Below are 14,760 nucleotides of genomic sequence, written 5' to 3' on the forward strand. Positions count from 1 at the left end.
TAAGTGTACAGCTATGATGTGTGGCACTGTGTTCTGTGATCTGTGATGTGTGACACGGTGTTCTGTGATGTGTGACACGGTGTTCTGTGATGTGTGACACTGTGTTCTTTATTCTGTGATGTGTGACACTGTGTTCTTTGATCTGTGATGTGTGACACTGTGATGTGTGACACTGTGATGTGTGAGACTTTGTTCTTTGATCTGTGATGTGTGACACTGTGATGTGTGGCACTGTGTTCTGTGATCTGAGATGTGTGACACAGTGTTTTGTGATGTGTGACACTTTGTTCTTTTTATCTGTGATGTGTGACACTGTGTTCTTTGATCTGTGATGTGTGGTTCTGTGATCTGTGATGTGTGACACGGTGTTCTGTGATGTGTGACACTTTGTTCTTTGATCTGTGATGTGTGACACTGTGATGTGTGGCACTGTGATGTGTGGCACTGTGTTCTGTGATGTGTGACACTGTGATGTGTGGCACTGTGATGTGTGGCACTGTGTTCTGTGATGTGTGACACTGTGATGTGTGGCACTGTGTTCTGTGATGTGTGACACGGTGTTCTGTGATGTGTGACACTTTGTTCTTTGATCTGTGATGTGTGACACTGTGATGTGTGGCACTGTGTTCTGTGATCTGTGATGTGTGACACTGTGTTCTGTGATGACACTTTGTTCTTTGATCTGTGATGTGTGACACTGTGATGTGTGTCACTGTGTTCTTTGATCTGTGATGTGTGGCACTGTGATGTATGACACGGTGTTCTGTGATGTGTGACACTGTGATGTGTGACACTGTGATGTGTGACACTGTGATGTGTGACACTGTGTTCTGTCATCTGTAATGTGTGACTGTGATGTGTGATGTGTGACACTTTGATCTGTGATGTGTGACACTGTTATGTGATCTGTGATGTGTGACACTGTTTTCTCCCTGCAGGAGCGGAGGCTCTACATGTATGTCAAATATTGTGAGAACAAGCCGAAGTCAGAGTACATAGTTGCTGAATACGTAGAAACTTTCTTCGAGGTAAGTACACAAAATTCAGTTCTTATATTTTCTTTTATTTAAAAAGCGCATATTTCAAGAGTTTGCCTCTGGATGGTGATATGTTTGACTGGAGCTGCACTTTCCATGTAGGGAAGTAAGTTATTGAAAGGTCGAATCCACTCCATCAATTTCAGGATTACAAAATATAGCTGCGAGCATCGATGGCGGGCTCCCTATCTGAATTTTTTTAGCAGCGGATCCTGTTTTCCATTCATATAAGTAATTTTGAAAAATTGCACTTTGGTTATACAGAGTACAAAAACCATTGAAACTGAGTTCTTAATGACCCTTATCTATTAGCATTAAGACATTTTCTACTGTGGTTATATAAGTGCATTCCGATATGCGGAAGGATATGTGCATTACTGTGTACGACTATAATATGACCTGGATTATCAATAGGATATTTCACCGGTCCGTTTTGACCAAGAAAAAAATTCCCATTTTGGCTCTGGGTCTGTTCAGGATGGAAGATACCAGCATGCAGAGGTGTTGCTGACTTGTTATTGTAATATGCAGGAAACGGATCTTGTAATTTGATCCGTGCTCAGGGATGAGATGGCTTGGGACATTATCTAACAGTAAAAACACATATCAGTCCCTTCTTGTCATCTTCTTGTTAAAACAACTCATCCAATCAGCAAAGAAAAACCCGTGTGTACCACTGGTTGACAACGGCTCATTATTATATTCAGTTTCGGTAGATCTTACCCACTAGCAGTCTGCAGTACGCTTTAACATTATAGTCCGTTTCTACCTGCGCTGTCAATGATCCGGCTAGGAGCAATAGGCAACAAATGTTGTTATACATAAATTATGTATCATTTCTCTCTTATATGCTGCGTGACTACAATACTCTACCAATACACACGAAATTTAGCCGAAATCGGACCAGTAGTTCCCGAGTAACAGGTGTCTAGGGTTGTGCTATTTGGCAAGTTGATGGACTGGGGCCAAAGAGTGCCATTTTCAAAAGGCTGTAGTTTCGTTGTCCATTGAGCTACAGTCAAACCGTTTGGTGTACTGGAATCGCCAGGACAAGGGCTATCAGGAAAATATATCACATTAGACATAAATACATGTTTTCTTTGAAGTTGTTAGTATGGTACTTGGAGCCAAAGTATGGAGAGTTTGGAAGCTTTTGAGCTGGTAGTTTGAGCTGAGGAGATTTTGGGAGTCAAGTACTGAGAAATCTGGTAAAAAACAGTGCAAAAACACTTAATCCGATCTGGAGGCCAAACGAAGCAATTTCGCTACATTGGATGTGTAGAGATTTTGTCGGGCATCTGATTCCGCACCTGTTCAAGAATTTTGGAAGTCTTTGGAGCTTTCGTGGCGGAGATATGAGCTGTTGAAATTGCGATTTTTAAAGTTGTTTTGAGTTATCTGCCCTTAGTCCTTGAGTCTAGAGTCTTGAGATTTTTGTGGGCATTACTTCAGTAGCTAAGCTATCTTGCTGCAAAGTTTCAAGAGATTCTGAGCAGTAGTTTTGGAGTTACGATTGGTACAAAATACGCCGGAATAATAATAATAATAAAGAAATATAGCTGCGAGCAGCGATGGCGGGCTCCCTATCGGAATTGTTTAGCTGCGGATCCTGTTCTCCATTCATAGAAGTAATTTTGAAAAATTGCACTTTGGTTATACAGAGTACTAAAAACCATTGAAACTGATTCCTTAATGACCCTAATCTATTAGCATTATCTACTGTGGTTATATAAGTGCATTCCGATATGCGGAAGGATATGTGCACTACTGTGTACGACTATGATATGACCTGGATTATCAATAGGATATTTCACCGGTCCGTTTTGACCAAGAAAAAAATTCCCATTTTGGCTCTGGGTCTGTTCAGGTTGGAAGATACCAGCATGCAGAGGTGTTGGTGACTTGATATTGTAATATGCAGGAAATGGATCTTGTAATTTGATCCGTGCTCAGGGATGAGATGGCTTGGGACATTATCTAACAGTAACAACACATATCAGTCCCTTCTTGTCATCTTCTTGTTAAAACAACCCATCCAATCAGCAAAGAAAACCCCGTGTGTACCACTGGTTGACAACGGCTCATTATTATAGTCAGTTTCGGTAGATCTTACCCACTAGCAGTCTGCAGTACGCTTTAACATTATAGTCCGTTTCTACCTGCGCTGTCAATGATCTGGCTAGGAGCAATAGGCAACAAATGTTGTTATACATAAATTATGTATCATTTCTCTCTTATATGCTGCGTGACTACAATACTCTACCAATACACACGAAATTTAGCCGAAATCGGACCAGTAGTTCCCGAGTAACAGGTGTCTAGAGTTGTGCTATTTTGCAAGTTGATGGACTGGGGCCAAAGAGTTCCATTTTCAAAAGGCTGTAGTTTCGTTGTCCATTGAGCTACAGACAAACGGTTTGGTGTTCTGGAATCGCCAGGTCAAGTGCTATCAGGAAAATATATCACATTTGACATAAATACATGTTTTCTTTGAAGTTGTTAGTATGGTACTTGGAGCCAAAGTATGGAGAGTTTGGAAGCTTTTGAGCTGGTAGTTTGAGCTGAGGAGATTTTGGGAGTCATGTACTGAGAAATTGGGTAAAAAACAGTGCAAAAACACTTAATCCAATCTGGAGGCCAAACGAAGCAATTTCGCTACATTAGATGAGTAGAGAATTTGTTGGCCATCTGATTCCGCACCTGTTCAAGAATTTTGGAAGTCTTTGGAGCTTTCGTGGCGGAGTTATTAGCTGTTGAAATTGCGATTTTTAAAGTTGTTTTGAGTTATCTGCCCTTAGTCCTTAAGTCTAGAGTCTTGAGATTTTTGTGGGCATCACTTCAGTAGCTAAGCTATCTTGCTGCAAAGTTTCAAGAGATTCTGAGCAGTAGTTTTGGAGTTATGATTGGTACAAAATACGCCGGAATAATAATAATAATAAATAATAATAATAATAATAAATCGAACAATAACAAGAGGGCTCTTGCCTTGTAGGCAGGGAGCCCTAATAAGAAATCGTTATTTTTGCGATTTTGGCACTTTTGACCCCGGGATCGGGTAGCTGGACTAAAACCATTTTAAAAAATTCAAGGTCACCAAGGTCATGGGGTCAAGGTCATTTAGGTGGTCCGTTAAACGAAAATGTACTTTTTTTGGCGAGCTGTCACGCGACTGTTTTTGCATGTATGGGGGAAGTGGTTGGTAATTATGGATTACCCCGACCAGTTCTAGCATATGTATAGATAAATTTTGATGATATGCATGTCCGCCGTCCGTCCGCGCGTCTGTCCACCAAAATCTTGTTTTGTCATTTGCTCATGAACTATCTAACTTACAAAGCTGAAACTTTGCAGACATCTTCTAATGGTCTGTATCTAATAATGCTGTGAATATCCATGCATTCCGTTGTCACGTCTGGTTTCCATGGCAACCTGACGAAAAAAAACTTCAATCCAAGATGGCGGCCAAACGGCTGGAAATATCGATTTTGACGGCCCGATCGAAAATGATCAGTATCTTATGACGGTGTCACATGCAAAATATGGTAGCTATTGGAGCAATATTGGCGGAGATATATGCTGTTTAGTGCCGTTTTTATCACTTTTTGCATTTTCACGGTCTTTAATCCAATATGGACGCTAAATGACGCAACTTTTGACAAACAGCTAAGAACATGAAATGTTTAGCATGTGACGCTGGTGCATTGTGGTAATTTGTAGCACTTTCTATGAAGAACTTTAGCAGCTACGTCGTTTGCAAAGTAATTATATTAGAGGCTAGCTAAATCCAATATGGCCGCCACATCACGTGACTTTTCACATAAGAGCAAGAAGAGATCTTGTTCAGCAACCAAAGCAAGATTCAACAGAAGTTGTTCAAGTGCCTTACCTGATAAGTTTCCAATGCTAGAGCTTGCTAAAGATGTCCTATCAAAAGTTTCAAAATAACTTTGAGCCGGAAGTTGGAGTCAATATGGCGGTCATTGAAGACATATCTGAGGATTTTTTCTTTGAAGTTGTTAGTATGGTACTTGGAGCCAAAGTATGGAGAGTTTGGAAGCTTTTGAGCTGGTAGTTTGAGCTGAGGAGATTTTGGGAGTCATGTACTGAGAAATTGGGTAAAAAACAGTGCAAAAACACTTAATCCAATCTGGAGGCCAAACGAAGCAATTTCGCTACATTAGATGAGTAGAGAATTTGTTGGCCATCTGATTCCGCACCTGTTCAAGAATTTTGGAAGTCTTTGGAGCTTTCGTGGCGGAGTTATTAGCTGTTGAAATTGCGATTTTTAAAGTTGTTTTGAGTTATCTGCCCTTAGTCCTTAAGTCTAGAGTCTTGAGATTTTTGTGGGCATCACTTCAGTAGCTAAGCTATCTTGCTGCAAAGTTTCAAGAGATTCTGAGCAGTAGTTTTGGAGTTATGATTGGTACAAAATACGCCGGAATAATAATAATAATAAATAATAATAATAATAATAAATCGAACAATAACAAGAGGGCTCTTGCCTTGTAGGCAGGGAGCCCTAATAATAATAATAATAAATCGAACAATAACAAGAGGGCTCTTGCCTTGTAGGCAGGGAGCCCTAATAAGTGGCAGAGATAACCCCTCTCTGAGATCATTCTAATCCTGATATTAATTTAGAAGAAAAACATCTGCTCTCTCTTTTTCTGCTGTGAGGCTAATGTATCAGAATGTGATCGCTACTGCTGTGAGGCTAATCTGTCAGAATGTGATCGCTACTGCTGCGAGGCTAATGTATCAGAATGTGATCGCTACTGCTGTGAGGCTAATGTATCAGAATGTGATCGCTACTGCTGTGAGGCTAATGTATCAGAATGTGATCGCTACTGCTGTGAGGCTAATGTATCAGAATGTGATCGCTACTGCTGTGAGGCTAATGTATCAGAATGTGATCGCTACTGCTGTGAGGCTAATGTATCAGAATGTGATCGCTACTGCTGTGAGGCTAATGTATCAGAATGTGATCGCTACTGCTGTAAGGATAATGTGTCAGAATGTGATCGCTACTGCTGTGAGGCTAATGTGTCAGAATGTGATCGCTACTGCTGCGAGGCTAATGTATCAGAATGTGATCGCTACTGCTGTGAGGCTAATGTATCAGAATGTGATTGCTACTGCTGCGAGGCTAATGCATCAGAATGTGATCGCTACTGCTTTGAGGCTAATGTATCAGAATGTGATCGCTACTGCTGTAAGGATAATGTGTCAGAATGTGATCGCTACTGCTGTGAGGCTAATGTGTCAGAATGTGATCGCTACTGCTGCGAGGCTAATGTATCAGAATGTGATCGCTACTGCTGTGAGGCTAATGTATCAGAATGTGATTGCTACTGCTGCGAGGCTAATGCATCAGAATGTGATCGCTACTGCTGTGAGGCTTATGTATCAGAATGTGATCACTACTGCTGTGAGGCTAATGTATCAGAATGTGATCACTACTGCTGCGAGGCTAATGTGTCAGAATGTGATCACCGTTCTGCTGTGAGGCTAATGTATCAGAATGTGATCGCTACTGCTGTGAGGCTAATGTGTCAGAATGTGATCACTGCTGCTGTGAGGCTAATGTATCAGAATGTGATCACTATTTGGTTCTTATCCCAGGATCTGCGTCAGAAGCTCGGCCACAAGCTCACATTGCCAGATCTCCTTATCAAGCCAGTCCAGAGGATCATGAAGTACCAGCTCCTGCTGAGGGTAAGTCTCCTCTCCAATGTAACACTCCCATCTCCCATCTCACCCTCCACACTCACACCAGACTTATCTCACCCTTCACTCATACCAGACTTTATCTTGCCTCCACAGTCACACCAGACTTATCTCACCCTCCACTCATACCAGACTTTATCTTGCCTCCACAGTCACACCAGACTTTATCTCACCCTCCACTCATACCAGACTTTATCTTGCCTCCACAGTCACACCAGACTTATCTCACCCTTCACTCACACCAGACTTTATCTTGCCTCCACAGTCACACCAGACTTATCTCACCCTCCACTCATACCAGACTTTATCTTGCCTCCACAGTCACACCAGACTTTATCTCACTGTTCACACTCACACTATTCTTTATCTCACCACCACCCCCACACTCACACTAGTCTTTATCTCAACCTCCACACTCACACTAGACTTTATCTCATCCTCCATACTCACACTAGACTTTATCTTGCCCCCCACACTCACACAAGTCTATATCTCACCCCCAAACTCACACTAGTCTTTATCTCACCACCACTTTCACACCAGACTTATCTCACCAACCACTCATACCAGACTTTATCTCACCACCACACTCACACCAGACTTTATCTCACTGTTCACACTCACACCAGACTTATCTCACCCTCCACTCATACCAGACTTTATCTTGCCTCCACAGTCACACCAGACTTTATCTCACTGTTCACACTCACACTAGTCTTTATCTCACCACCACCCCCACACTCACACTAGACTTTATCTCATCCTCCACACTCACACTAGACTTTATCTTATCCTCCACACTTACATTAGACTTAATCTCACCCTCCACACTCACACTAGACTTTATCTCACCACCACCCCACACTCACACTAGTCTTTATCTCACCACCACCCCCACAATCACATTAGTCTTTATCTCACCACCACACTCACACTAGACTTTATCTCATCCTCCATACTCACACTAGACTTTATCTCACCCTCCACACTCACACTAGACTTTATCTCACCCTCCACACTCACACTAGTCTTTATCTCACCCCCAAACTCACACTAGACTTTATCTCACCCTCCACACTCACCCTAGTCTTTATCTCACCCCCAAACTCACACTATACTTTATCTCACCCTCCACACTCACACTAGTCTTTATCTCACCCCCAAACTCACACTAGACTTTATCTCACCCTCCACACTCACACTAGTCTTTATCTCACCCCCAAACTCACACTAGACTTTATCTCACCACCACGCTCACACCAGACTTTATCTCACCCTCCACTCATACCAGACTTTATGTTGCCTCCACAGTCACACCAGACTTTATCTCACCACCATACTCACACTAGACTTTATCTCACTGCTCACACTCACACTAGTCTTTTTCTCACCCCCCCCCCCCCCCCCCCACACACACACTCATACTAGACTTTATCTCACTGCTCACACTCACACTAGTCTTTTTCTCACCCCCCCCCCCCCACACACACACACTCATACTAGACTTTATCTCACCCCCCAAACTCACACTAGACTTTATCTTACCACCACACTCACACTAGACTTTATCTCACCCTCCACACTCACACTAGTCTTTATCTCACTGTTCACACTCACACTAGTCTTTATATCACCCCCACTCACTCATACTAGACTTTATCTCACCCCCCAAACTCACACTAGACTTTATCTCACCCTCCACATTCACACTAGACTTTATCTCACCCCTAAAACTCACACTAGACTTTATCTCACCACCACAGTCACACTAGTCTTTATCTCACCCTCCACACTCACGCCAGACTTTATCTCACCACCACACTCACACTAGACTTTATCTCACCCTCAACGCTCACCCTAGACTTTATCTCACCACCACATTCACACCAGACTTAATCTCATCCTCCACACTCACACTAGACTTCATCTCACCATCCACACTCACACCAGACTTTATCTCACCACCATACTCACACTAGACTTTATCTCACTGCTCACACTCACACTAGTCTTTATCTCACCCCCCCCACACACACACACACACTCATACTAGACTTTATCTCACCCCCCAAACTCACACTAGACTTTATCTCACCACCACACTCACACTAGACTTTATCTCACCCCCCACACTCACACTAGTCTTTATCTCACTGTTCACACTCACACTAGTCTTTATATCACCCCCACACACACTCATACTAGACTTTATCTCACCCCCAAACTCACACTAGACTTTATCTCACCCTCCACATTCACACTAGACTTTATCTCACCCTCCACATTCACACTAGACTTTATCTCACCCCTAAAACTCACACTAGACTTTATCTCACCACCACAGTCACACTAGTCTTTATCTCACCCTCAACGCTCACCCCAGACTTTATCTCACCACCACATTCACACCAGACTTAATCTCATCCTCCACACTGACACTAGACTTTATCTCACCCCTAAAACTCACACTAGACTTTATCTCACCACCACAGTCACACTAGTCTTTATCTCACCCTCAACGCTCACCCCAGACTTTATCTCACCACCACATTCACACCAGACTTAATCTCATCCTCCACACTCACACTAGACTTTATCTCACCCCCCAAACTCACACTAGACTTCATCTCACCCTCCACACTCAAACCAGACTTTATCTCACCACCACACTCACACTAGACCAGTCACCCTCAACGCTCACACCAAACTTTATCCAATCCACCACAACCACAACATTAGTGAGACCACCAGTTGTGATCTAGTGGTAGAGCGTCCGCTAAGAGAGCAGAAGTTCTGGGGTTCGATCCCCAGCGCGTCATACCAAAAGACGTTAAAAACACACACACATGTATGCATGTCGCTTTTATAATCTTTGACTTGACTTTAAACCCCATTTCACCTCACCCAAAAATTAGTGTGGCCTGTGCTATAAAGACTGTGCTGTTTTCAGGACATAGCCAAGTACACGGAGAGAGCTGGACTGGATGTGTCGGACCTGAAGAAGGCACTCCGAGTCATGAATGTCGTCCCCAAGGCCGCCAATGATATGATGCAGGTTGGAAGACTGCAGGGCTTCAATGTGAGTAAACCCTGGGCCAAGTTGGTATTTAGTTTCAGCGACCGCCTCCGTGCTCTAGTGGTAGAGCGTCCGCCCGGAGAGCGCAAGGTCTGGGGTTCGATCCCCGACCACGTCATACCAAAAGACGTTAAAAGATGGTACTTGTTGTTAGTTTAAACCTCTTAGTTTAAGCAAACAACCAGGTCTAGCTGGTTCCTGACAGTAGAATATTCATTATAGTGTGACTGTATAGTGGGTGTGGTGAAGGGTACGCTGTGAGACTGATGGGGTGTTGTGTGTTGCAGGGTATGCTGTGAGACTGATGGGGTGTTGTGTGTTGCAGGGTATGCTGTGAGACCTATGGGTTGTGTTGTGTGTTGCAGGGTACGCTGTGAGACTGATTGGATGTTGTGTGGTGCAGGGTACGCTGCGAGACTTATGGGTTGTGTTGTGTGTTACAGGGTAAGCTGTGAGACTGATGGGGTGTGTTGTGTGTTACAGGGTAAGCTGTGAGACTGATGGGATGTGCTGTGTGGTGCAGGGTACGCTGCGAGACTGATGGGGTGGTGTGTGTTGCAGGGTACGCTGTGAGACCTATGGGTTGTGTTGTGTGTTGCAGGGTAAGCTGTGAGATTGATGGGGTGTGTTGTGTGTTACAGGGTAAGCTGTGAGACTGATGGGATGTGCTGTGTGGTGCAGGGTACGCTGCGAGACTGATGGGGTGGTGTGTGTTGCAGGGTACGCTGTGAGACCTATGGGTTGTGTTGTGTGGTGCAGGGTAAGCTGTGAGACTGATGGGGTGTTGTGTGTTGCAGGGTACGCTGTGAGACCTATGGGTTGTGTTGTGTGTTGCAGGGTAAGCTGTGAGACTGATGGGGTGTTGTGTGTTGCAGGGTACGCTGTAAGACCTATGGGTTGTGTTGTGTGTTGCAGGGTATGCTGTGAGACTGATGGGGTGTTGTCTGTTGCAGGGTAAGCTGCGAGACTGATGGGGTGTTGTGTGTTGCAGGGTACGCTGTGAGACCTATGGGTTGTGTTGTGTGTTGCAGGGTAAGCTGTGAGACTGATGGGGTGTTGTGTGTTGCAGGGTACGCTGTGAGACCTATGGGTTGTGTTGTGTGTTGCAGGGTAAGCTGTGAGACTTATGGGGTGTTGTGTGTTGCAGGGTACGCTGTAAGACCTATGGGTTGTGTTGTGTGTTGCAGGGTATGCTGTGAGACTGATGGGGTGTTGTGTGTTGCAGGGTAAGCTGCGAGACTGATGGGGTGTTGTGTGTTGCAGGGTAAGCTGCGAGACTGATGGGGTGTTGTGTGTTGCAGGGTAAGCTGCGAGACCTATGGGTTGTGTTGTGTGTTGCAGGGTACGCTGTGAGACTGATGGGGTGTTGTGTGTTGCAGGGTAAGCTGCGAGACCTATGGGTTGTGTTGTGTGTTGCAGGGTAAGCTGTGAGACTGATGGGGTGTTGTGTGTTGCAGGGTACGCTGTGAGACCTATGGGTTGTGTTGTGTGTTGCAGGGTAAGCTGTGAGACTGATGGGGTGTTGTGTGTTGCAGGGTACGCTGTAAGACCTATGGGTTGTGTTGTGTGTTGCAGGGTATGCTGTGAGACTGATGGGGTGTTGTCTGTTGCAGGGTAAGCTGCGAGACTGATGGGGTGTTGTGTGTTGCAGGGTAAGCTGCGAGACCTATGGGTTGTGTTGTGTGTTGCAGGGTATGCTGTGAGACTGATGGGGTGTGTTGTGTGTTGCAGGGTAAGCTGCGAGACCTATGGGTTGTGTTGTGTGTTGCAGGGTAAGCTGTGAGACTCATGGGGTGTTGTGTGTTGCAGGGTACGCTGTGAGACTCATGGGTTGTTGTGCGTTGCAGGGTGAGGTGTGAGACTGATGGGGTGTTGTCTGTTGCAGGGTAAGCTGTGATACCTATGGGTTGTGTTGTGCGTTGCAGGGTGAGGTGTGAGACTGATGGGGTGCTGTGTGTTGCAGGGTAAGCTGTGAGACTCATGGGTTGTTGTGCGTTGCAGGGTGAGGTGTGAGACTGATGGGGTGTTGTGTGTTGCAGGGTAAGCTGTGAGTCTCATAGGTTGTTGTGCTTTGCAGGGTGAGGTGTGAGACTGATGGGGTGCTGTGTGTTGCAGGGTAAGCTGTGAGACTCATGGGTTGTTGTGCTTTGCAGGGTGAGGTGTGAGACTGATGGGGTGTTGTGTGTTGCAGGGTATGCTGTGAGACTCATGGGTTGTTGTGCGTTGCAGGGTGAGGTGTGAGACTTATGGGGTGCTGTGTGTTGCAGGGTAAGCTGCGAGACCTATGGGTTGTGTTGTGTGTTGCAGGGTACGCCGTGAGACTCATGGGTGAGACTGTGAGACTGATGGGATGTTGTGTGTTGCAGGGTGAGGTGTGAGACTTATGGGGTGTTGTGTTGTGCAGGGTAAGCTGCGAGATTTATGGGTTGTGTTGTGTGTTGCAGGGTAAGCTGCGAGACCTATGGGTTGTGTTGTGTGTTGAAAGGGACGCTGTGAGACTGATTGGATGTTGTGTGGTGCAGGGTACGCTGCGAAACTTATGGGTTGTGTTGTGTGTTACAGGGTAAGCTGTGAGACTGATGGGATGTGCTGTGTGGTGCAGGGTACGCTGCGAGACTGATGGGGTGTGTTGTGTGTTTCAGGGTAAGCTGTGAGACTTATGGGTTGTGTTGTGTGGTGCAGGGTACGCTGTGAGACTGATGGGTTGTGTTGTGTGTTGCAGGGTAAGCTGCGAGACCTATGGGTTGTGTTGTGTGTTGCAGGGTAAGCTGTGAGACTGATGGGGTGTTGTGTGTTGCAGGGTAAGCTGCAAGACTTATGGGGTGTTGTGTGTTGCAGGGTAAGCTGTGAGACTGATGGGTTGTGTTGTGTATTGCAGGGTACGCTGTTAGACTGATGGGGTGTTGTGTGTTGCAGGGTACGCTGCGAGACTGATGGGTTGTGTTGTGTGTTACAGGGTGAGGTGTGAGACTTATGTTGTGTTGTGTGTTACAGGGTGAGGTGTGAGACTTATGTTGGGTTGTGTGTTGCAGGGTAAGCTGTGAGACTTATGGGGTGCTGTGTGTTACAAGGTGAGGTGTGAGACTTGGGTTGTGTTGTGTGTTGCAGGGTACGCTGTGAGACTGATGGGGTGCTGTGTGTTACAGGGTACGCTGCGAGACTTATGGGGTGTGTTGTGTGTTGCAGGGTAAGATCACTGCCCAGGGCAAGCTACTGCTGCAGGACACGCTGCTTGTGTCGGAGATTTCAGGGACATCAGGACCACAGAAGTTCAAGGAACGGCGGGTGTTTCTCTTTGAGCAGATCATCATCTTCAGTGAGATGACGGAAAAAAGAAAAGGAGATTTCTCCAATGCCAACTATGTGTTCAAAAATAGTGTCAAAGTAAGTCAGTGAAGTTTGCCGAATTTCCTTGTTATCAGTGTTGGGTTGAGGATGGAGAAGATTCATTGTTGTTATTTTCTTGAGATTTGGTTTGGTCTCAGACTCCAAATAATCCAAGTCTCACTGCTGTCCTTTGCATGATATTTGATAATTTAATGATTTTTACATTTCACAAGTTATCTGTCAATGGGCCATCAGGTTCTATCCCAAAAGACGTTAAAGATGGTACTTGTTGCTACCCTGCCTGTCGCTCGGCATGAAGGAGCTGAAACAAGGACTGGTCAGCACAGAGTCAGTGTATACTGTGTCTGAGTGGAGTTTTCCTGTTAAACTGCAATATGGTATCTCAGTGGGCTAGCACTATAAAATCGGCATCAGACCATTACAAGCAGCCACACACACGTGCATGCATATCACTTTGTATGTGCAATAATCTTGGACGCGACGTTAAACCCCATTTCACCTCACCTATGGGTCATCGGTTTCAGGTCAACAAGATGTCAATGTCTGAGAATGTGGAAGGAGAACCCTTCCGCTTCGTGCTGGTGGACCGGACCCCAGGGTCTGACATGAAGTTTCACACCCAGGCCCCATCAGAAGAGATCAAACAAACCTGGATCAGGGAGATCAAGTCCATCCTCGACATGCAGGGCGACTTTCTCAGAGGTAGGGCTGAGGCTAGAGCATGGATCCTGTGTATAGAATAGTTGGCATTTTGATATCCAGTCAAACAGAACTGAATGATATGATGTGTTACTATACTCACTGTGGTACACATGACATGATGGCGGTGTCTCCCATAGACAGCGGGGCATATATCACTGAAACAAGATGGTGGTGGCAGGGCATAAATAATCCTGAGACAAGACGGTGGTGGCTGTATTTCCCATAGACAGTGGGTATATATCACTGAAACAAAATGGTGGCAGGGCATATATCATTCAGACAATATGGTGTTGGCAGGGCATATATCACTGAGACAAGATGGTGGTGGCTGTATCTCCCATAGGCAGTGGGGTATATATCACTGAGACAGATGGTGGTGGCTGTATTTCCCATAAACAGTGGGGTATATATCACTGAAACAAAATGGTGGCGGGGCATATATCATTCAGACAAGATGGTGTTGGCAGAGCATATGTCATTGGGACAAGATGAGAGTGGCTGTTGTCTCCCATAGACAGCAGGGTATATATCACTGAGACAAGACGGTGGTGGCTGTATTTCCCATAGACAGTGGGGTTTTTTATCACTGAAACAAGATGGTGGCAGGGCATATATCATTCAGACAAAATGGTGGTGGCAGAGCATATGCCATTGGGACAAGATGAGAGTGGCTGTTGTCTCCCATAGACAGCAGGGCATATATTACTGAGACATGTTGTGGAGATTGGGTATATGAACATGTGGCAGAGATTAGGTATATGGACATGTTGTGGTAGGTATTGGGTATATGGACATGTTGTGGCAGAGATTGGGTACATGGACATGTTGTGGCAGTGATTGGGTACATGGACATGTTGTGGCAGAGATTGG

General features: G+C 45.1%; 1 protein-coding gene across 1 annotated transcript in view; it reads left to right on the forward strand.

Moving 5' to 3' along the window:
• The window catches only part of LOC139464083 (kalirin-like), a 90,323-nt gene that overhangs the window by 28,233 nt on the left and 47,330 nt on the right, over nt 1-14,760 (forward strand). Inside the window, exons 9-13 of the mRNA XM_071245637.1 lie at nt 939-1,028; nt 6,660-6,752; nt 9,715-9,843; nt 13,027-13,224; nt 13,713-13,890. Coding sequence (XP_071101738.1) covers nt 939-1,028; nt 6,660-6,752; nt 9,715-9,843; nt 13,027-13,224; nt 13,713-13,890 — 688 coding nt within the window. The remainder of the gene's footprint in view (nt 1-938; nt 1,029-6,659; nt 6,753-9,714; nt 9,844-13,026; nt 13,225-13,712; nt 13,891-14,760) is intronic.

Source organism: Haliotis cracherodii, unplaced genomic scaffold, assembly GCF_022045235.1.
Source record: "Haliotis cracherodii isolate W230 unplaced genomic scaffold, xgHalCrac1.p SCAF_16, whole genome shotgun sequence".
NCBI classification, from domain to species: domain Eukaryota; kingdom Metazoa; phylum Mollusca; class Gastropoda; order Lepetellida; family Haliotidae; genus Haliotis; species Haliotis cracherodii.